Source organism: Coregonus clupeaformis, chromosome 5, assembly GCF_020615455.1.
Source record: "Coregonus clupeaformis isolate EN_2021a chromosome 5, ASM2061545v1, whole genome shotgun sequence".
Classification (NCBI taxonomy): domain Eukaryota; kingdom Metazoa; phylum Chordata; class Actinopteri; order Salmoniformes; family Salmonidae; genus Coregonus; species Coregonus clupeaformis.
The window spans coordinates 11684809-11705142 of record NC_059196.1 but is presented as its reverse complement, the minus strand read 5'-3'; the positions used below and the strand labels follow the sequence as shown (position 1 = coordinate 11705142).

The 20334-nt window shown below is 46.2% G+C and overlaps 1 protein-coding gene across 3 annotated transcripts in view; it reads right to left on the bottom strand.

Moving 5' to 3' along the window:
• npas1 (neuronal PAS domain protein 1) overlaps positions 1–20334 on the bottom strand; it is a 39206-nt gene that overhangs the window by 2202 nt on the left and 16670 nt on the right. For 2 of the 3 annotated variants that reach the window (XM_041874465.2, XM_041874461.2), the window contains exons 4-11: positions 7064–7131; positions 5788–5877; positions 2458–2632; positions 2237–2355; positions 1723–1919; positions 1423–1529; positions 1096–1243; positions 63–175 (exon numbers count right to left, since the gene is read on the bottom strand). In XM_041874465.2, the coding sequence (XP_041730399.1) occupies positions 63–175; positions 1096–1243; positions 1423–1529; positions 1723–1919; positions 2237–2355; positions 2458–2632; positions 5788–5877; positions 7064–7131 (1017 nt within the window). The remainder of the gene's footprint in view (positions 1–62; positions 176–1095; positions 1244–1422; positions 1530–1722; positions 1920–2236; positions 2356–2457; positions 2633–5787; positions 5878–7063; positions 7132–20334) is intronic. The other variant, XM_041874470.2, reaches the window with a different exon arrangement.

Below are 20334 nucleotides of genomic sequence, written 5' to 3'. Positions count from 1 at the left end.
ATAAATGTGTGTGTGATTGCAGATGTGTGTGTGTGTGTGTGTTTGCCTGTGTGGATCCCTACCCCGGGCTTGTGGCGAGTGTTCCGAAGGGGAGTAGCTGGCTTTCAGACGCTCCGCCCTCAGGCTCTCTGGGAGCTGCAGCAGATCCAGGGGAGTGTCTGGGAGCTCTGTCCGACTGAGAGAGAGAGAAAGGGAGAGACAGTAAATAAAAGACAATAAATGCACCTTTTACAGCTCTTGAGTGCTGCAGCAAACCACTGTTTATGTCTCCTGATTTAGCAAGATGGGTGCAGTGAGTACTTTACAGAGAGCCCTATATGGTCTTAGATTAAATTGTCTATTTTGTTTAGTCTCTCATCAACTTCCTTCCTACCATTACCCTCATCTATCATCAACAACCAGCCTCTCCAACCATCCCACTTCTCCATTAATACCCCCCATCAGCTATCCCCAACCCGCAATACTGTATCCAACAACCCCCCCCCAATTCCACACACACACAACAGCCACCCCTGCTCTCCCAAAGCCAGCTTTACTCCACTCAGGAGCCCACCTGTAAAGAACTGAGCCCAGACAGGATTGGGGGGCTGCTGCTGGAGAAGTTAATTAGCTCTTGTAATTACAGCACTAATTAACTAAAACACCATTCAGACCCACCATTCTGACATCCATTTGTTGTAATTATAAAGCGCTACTCCAATTAGTATTGTAATTCAGCCTGTTCCCCTTGTTTTTGTCTGACTCCTCTCTTGCTCTGTGCGTGCATGTGTGTCTGTTTGTCTTTGAGTGTGTATGTGTGTTTAGGGGGTGGGGGTTGTGGGTCCTGAGAGAGAGACAAAGGAAAAAATAGAATTTCCTTCAATCCATGTGCGAGTACTTGTATCATATAAGTGTTGTAAATGAATAACGCTATGCATAATGCTATAATAAAATTAATATACTGTAATTACAGTTTCGTATATAAAAATGACGGTAGACTGAAGGAGTTGGACTCTTTGTCTTAGAGCATAATGTTGGATGTGTTGTGTGTTTGACCTGAGGCTACTGTGGTGACGGGTCTGACTAGTGACGGGGCTGACTGGTGACAGGGCTGACCTGGTGACGTAGTTGACCCAGATGACGTTGCGTTCGTGGGGGGCTTTGTGGTTGATGGAGACGGTGGCACAGGACTGGACCCACAGATAACCCCCTCTCCTCTGGAGCCAACGGTAGTACCCTGTCACCACCTGACCCTTCCTCAACACTGGGAGAGAGAGAGAGGGAGGGACGGGAGAGGGGGAGAGAGGATAAGAGTAAAGAGTGAGTTGGCATAGCACTACAGGACTTTGGCAGCAGAGGGCGCTGATTGCAAAATATGAACTTAGTAAAAATGTTAACGTTCAAAGACACACGCACACACACACAGGGCGGGCAGTGACTCACAGTCCTCATGGCTCTGTCTGATGTTATCAAGGTCTTCTACGTGGATGAAGTGGTAGCAGGTGTGTCCCACCACCTCTGCTGGGCTCAGGTCCATGTACTCTGAGATCCTACAGGGAACAATATTATCCACATGATGTAAACATATAGACACAGGCAAACAAACACATACTATTAATTGAATCAAATACACCCACATACATTTTCACAGTACAACCATATATGCACCCCATACAGACATCTGTCCATGTGTGTTGTTGTGTTGCTGTGTTGTAGTGTCGTTGTGGGTCACTGTAGCTGTACCTGTTCTCACAGTAGGTGACCTGCAGGTCCATGTTGACCCGGAAGACAAACATCTGGCTTTCCATGCGCACCTCGTTCAGCGTGGAGGGAGGGAGAGTGTGCGCAAGGGCCACCAAGCCCATTGGCCGACGCACCGAGCGGGCGGAGCCTGGCATTATGGCAGGGCGACAGCGGATTCGCCCGGTCACATGGATCACCTGACAGGAATAGAATAGAGTTTAAACCAACCTGCATGGTTGTACATGTACAGTGTATCTACTGAATGAATGGTGAGTAGTACATTACTAGAGTTGCAAAATTCTTGTAACTTTTCAAAAATTCTCAGGTTTTCCAGAAATCCTGGTTGGAAGATTCCTAGGTTTACGAGGGAATAAACAGGAAATCCGGGAATGCTCCAACCAGCATTTCTGGAAAACCAGGCAAAGTTACTGGAATTTTGCTACCCTATACATTAAACACTGTCTGCAGGATCTATAGGAATGGAGAGTTTGATATTTCTATATATGTCTCTTACTCTGACCTTGTAGCCCGAGGACTTGACGTGGAGGCCTCTCTTGGTGAGGGTGGACTTCATACGAATGAAGAAACCTCGGTCAGGAGGTTCGTTCCCAGGAGAGAGAGGGCTTGAGGGGGCTATGGAGAGACAGGGGGACAGAGTTAACTTGGGAGCAATCACATTTGGACAAGGTCTGGACCACATCAGTCCAGGCCTACAGACATGTATGTGAGACGTACCAGGCTCGGGGGTCCCTGCCAGGGAGGATGTGGAGGCAGAGCTGGAAGCGCTCTCGGGAGCCACGTGGCAGCCAGCCTCGGCCCTCAGGTGGGGTCTGATGCCCAGACGCTCTGCCATCTCCACGTGGTCCGCTGGGTGAATGTAGTCAAACACACTGCTGCCCATCAACTCCACCTACACACAATCAAATGTAGATATGGGACAGGGTGTAGCACAGACACAAACACACATGCATGAACACATGAATGCACGCAACCGCTCACACATGTCGCATACACACCCCTGAGACACAGATTACAGTAATACACATCTAAAATCGGAAGGATAAAAATCTATTGTATTTGGTGATTAAAGTAAGCTAAAAGACACCAGGGATACAGCATCTTTGAAGGTCAGATTTGACTATTTTAATCTGTTAATTCATTCCCTATTAATTCATAGGCATGAACGTATCCAGCCCACTCCCAGAAAGGGATAAAGAACACTAGCACCTCCCAGCTATCATCCTCGTGCATCATAGTATCCTACTCTAAGCGTTTAAGGCTCTGGCATGGCATCCATAAAAACACAATGGGAGCGGGATGGATTCCATCCCATCTGATAAAGCGCCTGCCGGCTCCCTGCCTGCTCCCTTCCTTCCTTCCTGCCTGCTCCCTGCTTGGCTGCCTGCTTGGCTGCCTGCCTGCAGCCTCACACCCTTGTCTGTAGGACATACCCATTTATTACAGGATTAGATCCATTTAGTGTGGGCTTTATGGGATTTCCAGCAGGCCTTCAAGGACATCACAGCCAGAGAGCTGAGCGAGGGAGCACAGATTAAGTGTGAACAAAGAGAAAAAAAGGAAGGCTAACTCCTCTAAAGTGTAAAAAAAAACTGAGGGAGAGAGGAGGGGAGTAAGTAACGAGGGATCAGCAGAGAGATAAAAGTTAAAAAACAGCCTGGTGTTAATGAGTTGCTAGAGCTAAACGAGACGTAAACCGACCAGAATCAAATCAAATCAAATTTTATTGGTCACATGCGCCGAATACAACAGGTGCAGACATTACAGTGAAATGCTTACTTACAGCCCTTAACCAACAGTGCATTTATTTTAAACAAAATTCAATATATATATTCAATATTTTATAAAAATAAAACAACAACAAAAAAAGTGTTGAGAAAAAAAAGAGCAGAAGTAAAATAAAGTGACAGTAGGGAGGCTATATATACAGGGGGGTACCGTTGCAGAGTCAATGTGCGGGGGCACCGGCTAGTTGAGGTAGTTGAGGTAATATGTACATGTGGAAGAATCCCCTGGCAGAGACAGGAAGTCAGCCCTGGAGGACCCCAGGCTTCCCACAGTCCTTTGCCCTCCCTCAGTAAAGGGCAATACAGACGTCTATGTTACGTTACCTGTCAGTCTACTGTCACTTCATCACAGGGAGGAGAGAGAGAGAGAGAGAACTATTGGGGAAAGAGGCAGCTGAAAGATAGAGGGAAAGAGAGAGAGGAGAGAGAAAGGAGAGAGAGGGAGACAGAGCAAGACACAGGTATAGTGTGGGGGGGTTGAGATAGAGAGAGGGGGAATGAAGGAGGAGAGACATGATATAAATAATAGCAGGTTGCTTTAACATGTATGAGGCATCCGGGCAGTCGTCCACAACACACTCTCAGCCCGCCACTGACGGATGGAAGAGGAGAGAGGGAGAGGGAGTGATGGGGGCTGCATACTAAACAGTCCAGGATCAATTCCCCCCTCCCTCCATTCCTCCATCCTCCCTCCTGCCATGTAGGAGGTAAGAGGGGTTGAGCAGCAGGACCTGGGGTCCCGGGTTCAGAGAGGGCCTCTCCAGCCAGCAGACCTGGGGTGAGGGACATGATCACCTCCAGGTAGCAGGGGAGCGGACGGCGGGCTGTGCCCTTGGTCAAGGTGCCTGACCTGGGCTAAGCCGTCTAAGAAACCCCACTGTCTGGAGAGGGGCCCTGTGGGTAAGCCGGGGCAGAGGGGTTAGGCTGGGGGACAGGACAGGGCGGTCCAACAACAACCACCAGTTATATCTCCCTTCTCACTTGTTTTTCCCTGAGAGACAGGGATTTGTTCTATTAAAGTGTGCATGCCCTTTCTCCCACCTTCCTTCCTCCCTCTTTCTGTCTCTCTCTCTTTTTGTCTTTCAGTCTTTCTCTCTTTGTCAGTTTCTAAACGTGGTAGTGTGTGTTTTGGAATTAAAGTAAATCTTGATTGTAATTTTGTTTTAAGGCTGGTGGGTTTAGTTCTGTTTGAGGAGATTTGACTAGTGAGGCCATCTGTTTCATGAATAAGAATGGCCTTTGTTGTTTACCTATTTAGTCCCATGATGCATTTCACTTCAACTGCACATTTAAGCTCTATTTGCATACCAAAATCCCCAGTGCACTATTTCTCTCTCTCTATCCAATGCCATTTGGCTGTGTAGTCTTTTCACATCTGTTCAGATATATTTCATAATTAGATTTTAAGTTTGTGTTTACTAATAGTTAACAGCAGAAATACCGAACTGTGACACAAACACACCGGCACGAACACGCGCACATGCACACGCAAACACACACACACGCCACTACTAGCCTCTCTCCAGGACAGTCCAATCCAACCAGGGGCGGACTCCCAATCATACCCAAATCCCCCCTTTTAAAATCCACTCAAATACCACCGCTATTGTAACGTTCTCCCTCTTTTCTCTCTCTCATACTGTATCCTCCATCTTTTATCTTCCAAACATTTCTTATCACTCCCCTCCTCTCCTCCCTCCTTCTTTCTCTCTATCTCTATCCCGATCTGTCTTCCCATCCCCCTTGGTGTTTTTTCTCCTCCCCACAATCAATGGGGCTTTTAAGATGCCAATCGATTTGCTCCACTAGACAGGCCCTGCGCGCAGGGGCGACACTTTGATTGCTGGGCCAGTAATTACTGTTATTATTTATGCATCTGGTCGAAATGGCAGGACTTAACATTCACAGTACAAGAGGCCACAGGCAATCAACAGAGGTGAGCACCTGGAGGGAGGAGGGAGGGGGGAGGGAGGGAGGGAGGGAGGGAGAGAGAGAGAGAGAGAGAGAGAGGGAGGAACTAGAGAGACAAGCACAAGAGAACAGTCAAAGACATTCAGACACACACAAAGGTGGGAACACCCTCAAACACATTACAACATCTGATATGAAAAGAGAGATGATGGGAGTAACCTGTATGAGTGACAGTGTGAGTGTGAGTGTGAGTGTGTGTGTGTGTGTGTGTGTGTGTGTGTGTGTGTGTGTGTGTGTGTGTGTGTGTGTGTGTGTGTATGTGTGCGCGTGTGTATACAGCAGGCCTTACCTGTGAGAGGCCCAGGTAGATGGAAACAGTCTCTGATATGTAGAGGAATCGTCCCTCTGAGCTTACCACAAACACAAAGCCGTCCAGAGACTGTGGAAGCAACACATCCACACACAGCCGGACAGACAAATTAGAGCAATTAGTGTGTATTGAGCAAATTACAATGAGCTGCTGCCTGCCGTTTGAGAACCACCAGCAACCAGCCCTTCACCGCTCAGCCTCTCCCCTCTCTCCCGCCCACATTAACAATCCTGTCTGGCTGGCCCCTCAGGTACACACGACCCACTACTGGTAAACACCACCAGCCTGTTCAGAGAGTCAACAAGACACATTAAACACAGAGCAGGCAGATACCAGCAGAGCTGTTTCAATCAGTGTTAATAACAGTAGGACGACATGGTCCATTGACACTGGTAGGTAGAGAAAGAGGTAGAGACAGGGAGTGGTGATTATGATGATAAGTGAAAGGTATACAGCCACCCCATTAGGAAGGACTCCTTCACAGAATAATATTTGTCGTAATAACAAGCATCCACACAAGTGAGTCGCGGTGTGCTGGGAAGCTAGGGCCACTTTGCTGAAGAAAGATTGCTATTTTGGTGGTGGCGCTTAAAGTGGCGGTAATTTATGCAACTGACACATTCAGTATGCAAATGTGAGTGGCCGGGGTGTGGGGCGCGGCGAGCCGGCTGAATGGCGGAGAAATAAAGTGCAATTATCAGACTATTACTGACAGAGGACGGCAAGAGGAAAGAATCATAGTGTTTTCTGAAGCGCTAATTTGATTTCTATCAGTGCCGTTCCTCCTCAGAACGTTCGGAGCGGACAGCAGTCTTTTGTCTTAGCATACCTCTCTCATTTAGGACATTCTATACACCCGTCTCTTTCACTACTCTCCTCTTTCCCTCCCTCGCTTTATCACTCTCTTTCTCTTTTCTGTACTCTACAGTTATTTATTGGTGTTTGTTCATTGATAGTAGTACGGTGGGGCGGTGCGATTAGTTATTTACGAGTGTTGACTCGCTGGAGTGCAAACGCAGGAGGAGACATAACACAGAGAAGCAGCATCACACTGTCAGACTGTCTCAGGAATAAATATGGCTACCTCTTGAACAACCTGGCTAAATTTGTACTATTCTAAAATACTGTTTGTTCTCAATGACACGTGGCTAAATAAAGGTTACTATAATAAATACATTTGAGATTAAACAGGGTGATTTTAGAGGAGCCTGGGTGTGTGTCCTCATGTGTGTCCGTGTGAGTGTGTGATGTTTACCTGTAGCAGGTGTGCTCCCAGGTGCTGTTCGAACATGTCAGTGGCCAGAGAGTGAGAGGAGCGTCGCACTGCAGGGACACAGATCACCACACAACAGATCAACACACACTGATCAACACACATCAGAGACATGAGGCAGCTAACCACTTTTAACAGATGCTTAATTGTTAGTCTGCAAATCAGTTATACTTTCAATATTTATTTTTTTGAATAGTAGTGTAGTCGATTTAGCTGGTCTGAGGGAAATGCCTGTGTTTTTAACACACACACACAGGCAACCATGCACACGTACAGACACACGCACACACAAACACTCACACACACTCCACACAGCCTCACCACTCCTGATGCATCCCAAACACAAGCTATCACAGAAGCATTGCCATCAAAGTAGAGCTGTTTACAGAGGTTTCCAACTGAGATGAAGAGAGGAAGAGAAAGAAAGGAGAGATGGAGAGAGAAACCGAAATAGAGAGTGACAGAGAGGGAGAAAGATGGATAAAGATTGTGTGTGTGTGTGTGTGACTGTGTAAGAGAGAGAGAGAGAGAGAGAGAGAGAGAGAGAGAGAGAGAGAGAGAGAGAGAGAGAGAGAGAGAGAGAGAGAGAGAGAGAGAGAGAGAGAGAGAGAGAGAGAGAGAGAGAGAGAGAGAGAGAGAGAGAGAGAGAGAGAGAGAGAGAGAGAGAGAGAGAAAGAAAGAAAGAAAGAAAGAAAGAAAGAAAGAAAGAAAGAAAGAAAGAAAGAAAGAAAGAAAGAAAGAAAGAAAGAAAGAAAGAAAGAAAGAAAGAAAGAAAGAAAGAAACGGGCGATAAATCCACAAATCCCGTTTTTACCATTTTATTTCATAAAGAGTGTGTGTGTGTGTGTGTGTGGCTCTGCCAGGTTTTTATTTGAACACTGTGTTCTGAGTAGGCAGCGGCAGTGTGTGTGTTATTGTGTGTGTGCATGCGTGCGTGTGTGTGAGTGAGTGTGTGTAGGGATCGCCAGACGTCCATGTATCGTTGCAAGGCTTTGGGAAATCAATACACATTATGACAGCAAAATTAAAGTGCTCTTCTGTGTTACAAGTGAACATGGAGGTGGGGGGGGGGGGCACACATCCCCCATCCGTCTGTTTGTCGTGTCCCTGCCATCGGTCAGCCAACAGAAGAGAAGGCATTCCAGTAGACTAGAACACAATACAAATCCCCCCCGCCACACACACACACATAAATACACAGTTGCCGGACGAAGCCACAGTGCCATTGTGAGATTGGGGTCCCCTTGTGTGAAAGCATAGGAATATCAATGAGGCTGGTCCATTCAGAGCGCTGAAAGGGGGTCTGGGGCTGGGGACCTTACAGCCACAACTCAGAAGCTAGCCCAGAGGGGGAGGGGACCCTGTCGCTCTGCCTGCCTGCCTGCCTGGACACTAGTGGGGCTACGGGGAGAGGGCTGGCCCACTGGGGGTCTGGTACCAACCCCCATCATCATAACACACAGCACCGCATCCCCCCATGGGTCCCTGGAGATGCTGCTGGTGATCAGTGGCGATTAATACTGTCAGGGGCCTGAGGAAATGGTGGATGTGACGTGAGACCAGTGGGGCTGACGGATGAGTCTACACACAGAGCCATTTACTACAGTCACTCCACCCGCCTGCCTACCATGCCTGGGGTCACACAATTGGGCGGCCAAGAAACCAAAACAGCCTCAACAGGGTGTGTGTGTGTCGTGATGGTAACGTTCAGGGGCCTAACGAAGGTGCGGGGTATCTCACCCTGAGAACAAAGATCCTTCTGTGTTAGTGGAAATAAGTGTGTGTGTGTGTGTGTCTCATAGGAGCGCTCTTGGGGTACTTTCTATCACATTCACTTTTCATTAGCTTGGCTAGATTTGCTCTCCGTGGTTTAATTTCATTTGAGGAATGGGATGAAGCGTCCATGTTAATAACAGTGTGACTCGCAGGTCAATTTTGGGGTCTTCCAGACGTTCTGCACTGATAGAAGAGAGAAATTTGATTGCTTGATTTGTATGCTTCTGTTCTATACATAACTTAGTTCATTCACCCTCCCCACCTCTCTTTTTTACTTTCCACCCCCTAGCTGTCGACCTTTTAACCAAGTTATGACGTTACCGTGGGAAACCAAAGACAGTCAGGTCCAAAATTATTGGCACCCTTGAAAAAGATTTGCAAAAAAACTAGAAAATAAATAATACAAATACTGAGCTATATTGTGTGTATGCTAAAAAAAAAAGTGGACTATTATATTATTTTATACGAATACAGTCGCTCAGATAAAGAGATTTAGTTTAACAAGTCATTTTTAGATTTTCTCAAAAAGATAGGGGTCAACATTATTGGCACCCTGTTTTTAAATATCGTTCAATACCTCACCTTGCGAGGATAACGGCACTGAGCCTTTTTCTAAAAACAAAATTTGAGATTGGAGAACATACAGTGCCTTCAGAAAGTATTCACACCACTTGACTTTTTCCACAGTTTGTTGTGTTATAGCCTGAATTTAAAATGGATTAAATTGACATTTTGTGTCAATAACCTAAACAAAATAACCCATAATGTCAAAGTAGAATTACGTTTTTAACCTTTAAAAAATGTTGATTACAAATGAAAAGCTGAAATGTCTTGAGTCAATAAATATTCAACCCCTTTGTTATGGCAAGCCTAAATAAGTTCAGTAGTAAAAATGTGCTTAACAAGTCACATAAATTGCATACAAAGATATTGGCGTCCTTCCTAACTTGCGGGAGAGGAAGGAAACTGCTTAGGGATTTCACCATTGAAAAGAATGATTTGCAAATATTGTCAATCCAGGTGTGCGAAGCTCTTAAGAGGTTTACCCAGAAAGACTCACAGCTGTAATCTCTGCCAAAGGTGATTCTAACATGTGAATACTTACAGTGCATTAGGAAAGTATTCAGACCTCTCTTACTTTTTCCACATTTTGTTACGTTACGTTTTTTTTATTTTTATCAATCTACACACAATACCCCATAATGACAAAGCTGTCATTAAATGTTTGCAAATGTATATAAAAAATAAATAAAAATACTTTCCGAATGCACTGTATGTAAATGAGATATTTATGTATTTAATTTTCAATAAATTTGCTAAAGATTCTAAAAACATGTTTTCACTTTGTAATTATGGGGTATTGTGTGTAGATGGAGAGAAAAAAAACATATTTAATCCATTTTGAATTCAGGCTATAACACAACAGAATGTGGAATAAGTCAAGGGGTATGACTACTTTCTGAAGGCACTGTATTGGGAGGGATCTTAGACCATTCCTTCATACAGAATCTTTCCAGTTCCTTGATATCCTTCACCTGCTCTTATGGACTGCCCTCTTCAATTCAAATGTGGTTCAAGTCCGGACAATGAGATCGCCATTGCAAAATGTTGATTTTGTGGCCAATTAACCATTTATTTGTGGATTTTGATGTGTGCTTGGTGTTATTGTCTTGCTGGAAGATCCACTAGCGGCCAAGTTTCACCCTCCCGGCAGAGGCAACCAGGTTCTTGCCTAAAATGTCCTAGAACTAGGTAAAGTTCATGACACCGTTGTCCTTAACCTCTACGGGATCGGTGTCCCGTATACGGGACGGTTGAGCTATCGTGCGCTAATGTGATTAGCATGACTGTTGTAAGTAACTGCAAACTTTCCAGGACATAGACATGTCTTATATGGGCAGAAAGCTTAAATTATTGTTAATCTAAATGCACTGTCCAATTTACAGTAGCTATTACAGTGAAAAAATAACATGCTATTGTTTGAGGAGAGTGCACAACAACAAAAAACGTATCACGGCAACAAAAAAAGAAATAGAAAACGCATGTTTTTTTGTTTGTATTATCTTTTACCAGATCTAATGTGCTATATTCTCCTACATTAATTTCACATTTCCACAAACTTCAAAGTGTTTCCTTTCAAATGGTATCAAGAATATGCATATCCTTGCTTCAGGTCCTGAGCTACAGGCAGTTCGATTTGGGTATGTCATTTTAGGCAAAAATTGAAAAAAAGGGTCCGATCCTTAAGAGGTTTTAACAAGGGCCCCAGGACCAGTGGAAGAACAATGGCCCCATTACATCAAAGATACACCACCATATTTTAAAGTAGGTATGAGGTACATTTCTGCTTATGTATCCTTATTTTGACGCCAGACCCACCACTGGTGTGCGTAGCCAAGGGGCTCTGTTTTCATGTAGTTTTACCATAGCATCAGTTCAAATCCAAGTGCCAATGCCGTTTTGCAAACTCCAGGCATTTACATTTATTGGATGACTTGAAAATAGAGCTCTTCGCCCACGCACACCAGTGGAATGGTCTAAGATCCCTCCCAATGTGGCCTCCAATCTTGTAAAACATTTCAGAAAATGGCTCAGTGAAAGTTATTGAAAACAGGGGTGGCAATAATTTTGACCCCTATATTTTTTTGAAAAAAAGTATTACTTGTTAAACAAAATCTCTTTCTCTGAGCAATTGTTTAAAATAATATCATTTTCCATTTTTTTAAGCATACAATATAGCTCAGTATTTGTATTATTTATTTTACATTCATTTTTGCTCATCTTTATCAAGGGTGCCAATAATTTTGGACCTGCCTGTAGATAACACACATATCTCTTTCTCTTTCTCTTTTTGACTCAAGTTTGCTTATGCTAGTTGTCTTTTCATATGTGAACCTCATCACCTAGCAACTTGTTCACTGAGCTCCAATTTTGATAGTTATCCAAGAGTGTGTGTGTCTGTGTCTGTTACCCCTGTAGGAACAGACTGGGTTTGAGACGACAGACGGTAGAGAAAGAGTGATCATAATCGCAACGTCCTTCTCCACTGCAATTATCCTCTCACTCTGCAATCCCTCTCGCTCGCTCCCTGTTTCTCTTTCTGTCGCTCCCTCGCTCCTTCTGCGGTCAAACATAATTTGAGTGCAATTAACTTCCCTTACAAGCCATCGCCACTTTAAACGCTGAGAATTAGGGGAGAGGCAGACATGGTGAAAGTGAAGGAGAGAGACAGAGGAGAGGTGATGAGGAGACGGTAAGACAGAGAGGGAGAGAGAGAGAGATGACAGAGACAGACAGAGACAGAGAGAGAAAAATGAGAGGCAGACTAAAAGTCAAGAGACAGCTAGACAGCTAGACATAATATGACATTTGAAATGTCTTTATTCTTTTGAAACTTCTGAGTGTAATGTTTACTGTTAATATTTATTGTTTATTTCACTTTTGTTTACTATCTACTTCACTTGCTTTGGCAATGTTAACACACGTTTCCCATGCCAATAAAGCCCTTAAATTGAAATTGAATTGAATTGATAGAAAGTGGTGAGTTTGACCTCACAAACAGTGACAGTAGATCAGTTCAATTGGTCCCTAGTTGCTGGTTTGGTGTCTTTAGAGGATCTGAGAGGCTTGTGTTGTCTGTCAGTGTGTTCTGTCATGAGAAAACATCTCTACAATATTGTAAAACTGCAAAATACTAAGATGTTTCTGAAAATAGACAGGTCAATATTTGGCATTTCTAGAGGGTGGAAGTCATATCTGAAAGAGAGATTCTCTCAAAAGCTCATATCACCTGTGCATATACAGTAGTCTTGAATAATACATGAAATTAAAGGTTCAGGACTAATGCACTCTACTGTAGACCCAACCCCCACCACACACACAATGGGTGAAAAAACATCACTACACATCTTTGAGTCATTTTACTTTTCCTCCACTGGTCCTCTCCCTTTCTACCGCTCCTTCATTTCCTCTTCCACCATCTCTCTCCCTCTCTCCCTCCCTCCCTCCGGATTCCGGTTGGACTTCACATGACATTCCTCCAGTGGAATTACAGCCATGCATCACACTTTAAACCCCAACGATGACGTTGCATCATGGTACCTGTATCTAGACTTCCATATACCTAGAGGTTTTTGGACCCGTTACAAAATGGAGCTGGGGCTTTCCTACCCGGACCCGATATGCATTCTGTATAGACCTGATCGGATCCAGACCTGGTTCGATCTGAGTGAGGGAGGCAGCATAAAAGTCCATTTTTAAGATACTTTATAAACCAGAGCTGATAAAGCGTAAGAGGATGGAGAGAGAGTTGCCACTCTAGCAGTTGGGGGAGGGGCCTTACTGTGAGCCAGTGACACAGGGAGCAGGGAGGGAGAGACGATAAAAGTGCAGTAACTGCAGTCAACTGTGGTATTTTGGACGCAGTAATAGCAGAATAACTGCAGTGTACTGCAGTTGAACTGCAGTTATACTGCACTCTATCAAATCAAATCAATTTTTATTTGCCACATGCGCCGAATACAACAGGTGTAGACATTACCGTGAAATGCTTACTTACAGCCCTTAACCAACAATGCATTTATTTCTTAATAAAAAGTAAAAAAAATAAAACGACAACAACAAAATAGTGTTGAGAAAAAAATAGTTAAAATAAAATAACAGTAGGGAGGCTATATACAGGGGGGTACCGGTACAGAGTCAATGTGCGGGGCCACCGGCTAGTTGAGGTAGTTGAGGTAATATGTACATGTGAGTTAAAGTGACTATTGTGATGTCACGAGAGGCTACACAGCTTTCAGCGGGATTGCTCAAGTAGTGCAAGGAGACCAGGTTCAACCAAAACAAGGATTTTATTAAAGGTCTTGGGAAACTAACGAAAGTATAACACAACTCTGTTCTCTGGTGGCTCTTTAAGGGTTAACAGTTCAGGGATGTCTCTTCCACATCCAAAATCATAACTCTCCCTCGCTCAAATAACTTTTCCCCAGTCTTACTGTACTCCACGTTGCAGCTAGTGGCCAACCCAGCAAAACGTCCTTCCAAAATCCCCACACGTATTTCCACAGGTGCATATATCCAAAGGTGAGTATTTCCCAAAGGTAAGTATCTCCAAATCCTTATATTCCTCATGGAAGTGGACGTGCAGCACTCTTGTCCTCCAGAGAGCCCAGCTTGGAGACTGTGTCTCTTCCCTTCCCCAAACCTTCAGCTCATCAGCTCCTCATTGGTTTCAGCTGCGTGGGAAGATTGGCCATAGAGGGTTGGAGTTCCCGACCATACCAGCAGATGGAGCCATAGCTGTCTGGGTTTGCAGCCACCTCAGGGGGATGTAACGTCCCTCCAGGACACAGCCTCTCGTGACATCACACATCCCCCTCCTCGGGACCGACGTCCTCGTCGGGGTAAAGGCAGCGAAGAAGGCATCACGCCGGGAGAGGGCGTCCGCATTGCCGTGGTGCTTGCCAGACTGCTCTCTCTTCAACTCCTCCAACTCTAGGACCAGGGACTCCGCCTCCTGTTGTCTCTCCTTGAGTTTCTTACTGAACGCACCAGCCTTGGTTTTAGCAGAGTTTAGCTTCTGTTGAGCAGCTTTCAGTTCCTTCTCTCTCTCTGCCTCCGCATTCTTCATCTTGTTCTCCAACACCTTGTACTTCTCCTCTGCCTTCTTCTGGACCTCCTTACTACTGCGCAGGGTCTCCTCACACTCCTCGATGGTCCTGCGCAGCCTCTCCAGCTCCTCCTGTTGCTTAGGGAAGGAGCTCTGTTGGAGTTTAGCCTGGAGGATATCTAACTCTTCTGTCTTCATGTCTAACTGTTGCTTTAACAAACGATACCTCTCAGCGGTCCCCTTCAGACCAGACAGTTCTTTGTCCAGATTCTGTAGCTCCGTCTCTGTGTCGGTCTGGGCACCTGCCCTCCCTATCAGAGCCCGGGCGGGAGTGAGTAATTCGGAGGATTGCACCGGAGCCTTCCCAGGATGAGTCTTGCCTCTCCGTTTCCGAGGTACTCGGGTTATCCTCTCCTGAGACTCTCTCCAGAGTGGGTAAAAGGCTGGGCAGTCTCGTCCAATTAGGACAGGGACGGGGAGGGAATCAACCACCCCCCGCCGTCGTGTGTATGGTTCCCGTGTGCTGGTCATTGTAAGTTCAGTAATGGGGTATTCTCTGGTGTCCCCATGGACACAGGAAACTGGGAGGACTTTCCCCGGGGTCAGACACGTTGGGCCCACCAAATCCTTACGCACCAGGGTGGCCCGGCTACCAGAATCTAGTAAGGCCTCCACATCATGGTGATTCACAGTTACCGGGCAGGTGGGGGGTCGATCTGGGCCGCCATCTACGACTCCCAAGAGCGAGGCAAAAGCGATGTGTGGGTGCTGAGCTGGAGGACTCCGCAGTGGGCATAGGTTCATCGGCTGGTTTCCCACACTGCCAGGAGATATGTCCCATCTCCCCACACCGGTAACACTGTCGAGTTTCCCCCTCCTGGTGTACTCTTCTTGGACCCGCCTGGTTTCTGGCTCCCCCTGGAGCCGGGATAAGTCCTGACGTGGCTGGGTTCGAGACCTTGGGGTCCTTTGGACGGGTTCTTCCCATTTGTGGTGGGGCCGCACTCCTGGGGTCTTTTCGGGAAGCATTCAGCATCTCCGCTGTGGCCTGGTACTTTTCCACAGCTTCCACGGTCAGATCAGCCGTGGTCAAGGCCTGTTGACTGATGAACCGTTTTTGCCTCATAAGGCAGGGCGCGTGGTAACGATCCACCACAACGGCCTCCACCACCGCCGCTGCTGTATTCCTCTGCGGATCCAGCCATTTCCTTGCGATTCGGACAAGTTCATGCATCTGCGCCCGAGGAGGTTGGTCTGGTTGGAAGGTCCAACTGTGAAAGCGCTGGGCCATACCAAATTTTGTGAGTCCATATCTGCTGAGGATCTCAGAATTCAGGGCATCATAGTCAGTAACCTGGTCAGGGCCCAGGTCCCGGACAGCATTCAGCGATTCCCCCGGTTAGAAAGGGGGCTAACAGACCAACCCACTGTTGCTTGGGCCAGGCTTCCCTAGTGGCCGTGGCCTCAAATGCATGCAGGTATGCCTCAATGTCATCGGTAGCTCCCATCTTAGATATAAAGTCACTTGCCTTTATTGGGCGGGTATTTTGGACCACCCTCTGTCTCTGCAACTGCAATTCCTCTGCCTTCAGAAGGTTGGCTTTCTTTTGCTCCTCCAAGAGAGCCACGTTTGCTTGCATCTGGGCTTGCTGGCCAGCAACAAGGGCTTTCAATATGTCCTCCATTTCAGTCGGGCGGGGAGCCTACGGCCAACTTGGAAAACTGGGTGATCAAACCTTCGGTATCCTCCTCGGACATGCACTATTAACGCTTGAGCGTGCCTGTATTCTCCACCATCTGTGATGCCACGAGGCTGCCGCTTCCAGCGGGGTTGCCCAAGTAGTGCAAGGAGTCCAGGTTCAACCAAAACAAGGATTTTTATTCAAGGTCTTCGGCAACTAACGAAATTATAACACAATTCTCTTCTCTTCCAAACCCACTCTCCAGACCGTGTCTCTTCCTTCCAAAACAACCCCAGCCTATCAGCCCCTGATTGGTTTCAGCTGCGTGGGAAGATTGGCCACAGAGGGTTGGAGTTCCCGACCATACCAGCAGATGGAGCCATAGCTGTCTGGGTTTGCAGCCACCTCAGGGGGATGTACCGTCCCTCCAGGACACAGCCTCTCGTGACATCACACTATGCATAAATAATTAACAGAGTAGCAGCAGCGTAAAAAGATGGGGTGGGGGTGGGGGGGCAGTGCAAATAGTCCGGGTAGCCATGATTAGCTGTTCAGGAGTCTCATGGCTTGGGGGTAGAAGCTGTTGAGAAGCCTTTTGGACGTAGACATGGCGCTCCGGTACCGCTTGCCGTGCAGTAGCAGAGAGAACAGTCTATGACTAGGGTGGCTGGAGTCTTTGACAATTTTGTGGGTCTTCCTCTGACACCGCCTGGTGTAGAGGTCCTGGATGGCAGGAAGCTTGGCCCCAGTAATGTACTGGGCCGTACGCACTACCCTCTGTAGTGCCTTGCGGTCGGATTCCGAGCAGTTGCCATTCCAGGCAGTGATGCAACCAGTGAGGATGCTCTCGATGGTGCAGCTGTAGAACATTTTGAGGATCTGAGGACCCATGCCAAATATTTTCAGTCTCCTGAGGGGCATAGGCTTTGTCGTGCCCTCTTCACGACTGTCTTGGTGTGTTTGGACCATGATAGTTCGTTGGTGATGTGGACACCAAGGAACTTGAAGCTCTCAACCTATTCCTCTACAGCCCCGTCGATGAGAATGAGGACGTGCTCAGTCCTCTTTTTTTTCCTGTAGTCCACAATCATCTCCTTTGTCTTGGTCACGTTGAGGGAGTGGTTGTTATCCTGGCACCACACGGCCAGGTCTCTGACCTCCTCCCTATAGGCTGTCTCATCGTTGTCGGTGATCAGGCCTACCACTGTTGTGTCGTCGGCAAACTTAATGATGGTGTTGGAGTCGTGCCTGGCCATGCAGTCATGGGTGAACAGGGAGTACAGGAGGGGGACTGAGCACGCACCCCTGAGGGGCCCCCGTGTTGAGGATCAGCGTGGCAGATGTGTTGTTACCTACCCTTACCACCTGGGGGCGGCCCGTCAGGAAGTGCAGGATCCAGTTGCAGAGGGGAGGTGTTTAGTCCCAGGATCCTTAGCTTAGTGATGAGCTTTGAGGGCACTATGGTGTTGAACGCTGAGCTGTAGTCAATGAATAGCATTCTCACGTAGGTGTTCCTCTTGTCCAGGTGGGAAAGGGCAGTGTGGAGTGCAATAGAGATTGCATCATCTGTGGATCTGTTGGGGGCGGTATGCAAATTGGTGTGGGTCTAGGGTTTCTGGGATAATGGTGTTGATGTGAGTCATGACCAGCCTTTCAAAGCACTTCATGGCTATAGACATCAGTGCTACGGGTCGGTAGTCATTTAGGCAGGTTATCTTAGTGTCCTTGGGCACGGGGACTATGGTGGTCTGCTTGAAACATGTTGGTATTACAGGTTCAGTCAGGGACATGTTGAAAATGTTGGTGAAGACACTTTCCAGTTGGTCAGCACATGCTCTGAGTACACGTCCTGGTAATCCGTCTGGCCCTGCGGCCTTGTGTATGTTGACCTGCTTAAAAGTCTTACTCACATCAGCTACGGAGAGCGTGATCACATAGTAATCCGGAACAGCTGGTGCTCTCATGCATGCTTCAGTGTTGCTTGCCTCGAAGCGAGCATAGAAGTGGTTTAGCTCGTCTGGTAGGCTTGTGTCACTGGGCAGCTCGCGGCTGTGCTTCCCTTTGTAGTCTGTAATAGTTTTCAAGCCCTGCCACATCCGACGAGCGTCAGAGCTGGTGTAGTATGATTAAATCTTCATCCTATATTGACTCTTTGCCTGTTTGATGGTTCGTCGGAGGGCATAGCGGGATTTCTTATAAGCGTCCGGGTTAGAGTCCCGCTCCTTGAAAGCGGCAGCTCTACCCTTTAGCTCAGTGCGGATGTTGCCTGTAATCCATGGCTTCTGGTTGGGGTATGTACGTACGGTCACTGTGGGGACGACGTCATCGATGCACTTATTGATGAAGCCAGTGACTGATGTGGTGTACTCCTCAATGCTCTCCGAAGAATCCCGGAACATGTTCCAGTCTGTGCTAGCAAAACAGTCCTGTAGCTTAGCATCTGCGTCTTCTGACCACTTTTTTATTAACCGAGTCACTGGTGCTTCCTGCTTTAGTTTTTGCTTATAAGCAGGAATCAGGAGGATAGAGTTGTGGTCAGATTTTCCAAATGGAGGGCGAGGGAGAGATCTAACTGCAGTTACACTGCAAAATTACTGCAGTAAAAAAAAAAACGGTGTTACTTGGACGCAGTATTTGCAGCATAGTGCAGTTGTACTGCACTCGACCTGCAGTTGTACTGCAGGATATCTTTTTTCGTAAGGGCAGCAACCAGCCAAGCCGCCTCGCGCTATAGTAGACTAATAGCTGCCATAGCTAGGTTATTTATCATCAATTATGATTACATAGTACCTATCTTGACTGCATCAAACCGGGACTAGCTAGTTAAGCTAGCTAACGTTAGCTCGCTATGCTAATTGAGGATGCAGTGCATGCGGTTTCTCATCCTACAGTTACAAATAACAACTCCTCAGAATATTAAGTAGCAGCCTACCTGTTGGCTCTTGGTCGTTGTAGCCTATCCTTCTCCTTTAACTTTTAATTTCGTCATTTTAATTCCATCTTCCATTTATTAGATATCACCTAACTTTTGCCACACACCAAAGGTCTATGACTGTAGCCTATTGCTGCTTTGATGACTTATGATTGGCCAACAACAACAAAAAGCAATACGCACCACGCTCCTCTCTCAATTCAATTCAATTTAAGGGGCTTTATTGGCATGGGAAACTTATGTTTACATTGCCAAAGCAAGTGAAATACATAACAAACAAAAGTGAAATAAACAATAAAATAATTACAGTTAACATTACACTCACAAAGTTCCAAAAGAATAAAGACATTTCAAGTGTCATATTATGTCTATATACAGTTGTGTAATGATGTGCAAATAGTTAACGTACAAAAAGGGAAAATAAATCAAATTTCACATACCGAGACTCGTGACAATCATATCAGATTCGACCCAGATCTGTGACATTATTTAGAATTCTGGGTCCCGGATCGGGTCTCAGGTATTCGGGTACAGGTAGATGACCTCCAGTCTAGCTCAACATTAACCTATCTGCCTGCGTCATACTTTCATGTTTTCTGAAGGCTGATGTATAGAATAGGGAGTTCCAGAGGGAACTTCAGTATAGATTTCAGACATTAGAAATAGATCAATGGTCAGATGTACTGCTTACACACAGCAGTGTACTTTCCATTCCAAAGTAAATGCATTGAGATTTGTGAGGTGGATGGCTCCAGACTACCATAGATGCATTTGTAAGGCTTTGTTAGAACATCTGCTAGTGGATTGAATATGTTTCCACAGGTACAATCGAAGAATTGAATAGATAGATATCCACGTCTTCCTTTTACCAGGCCTCTTCCAAGGCCAGATCCTCCAAAACATATTCACCAAACAATGGTAAGAGTAAGATCGTATCCAGTAAGTCTATGAGAGTATATGGGCAAATGAGAACTACAGTGCCATTGTTTGTAAGGTACATAATATCCATGTTCAAATCTCATACAGTATCAATGAGATATCATGGGTTTGTCCCATTTCAGGAGGACTTGCTGAGAGTAATGGGGAGACACACACTGGTGCAAAAAAGGATAATGCACCCACACAGACAAACACTTCTGCAACCATTGACACACACACCCACGCACATACACACTCCTCACAGGTGCTCTTATAAAACGCACACGCAGGCAAGCGCACACGCACACGCACACACACACCTAATTGTAGCTGAGTT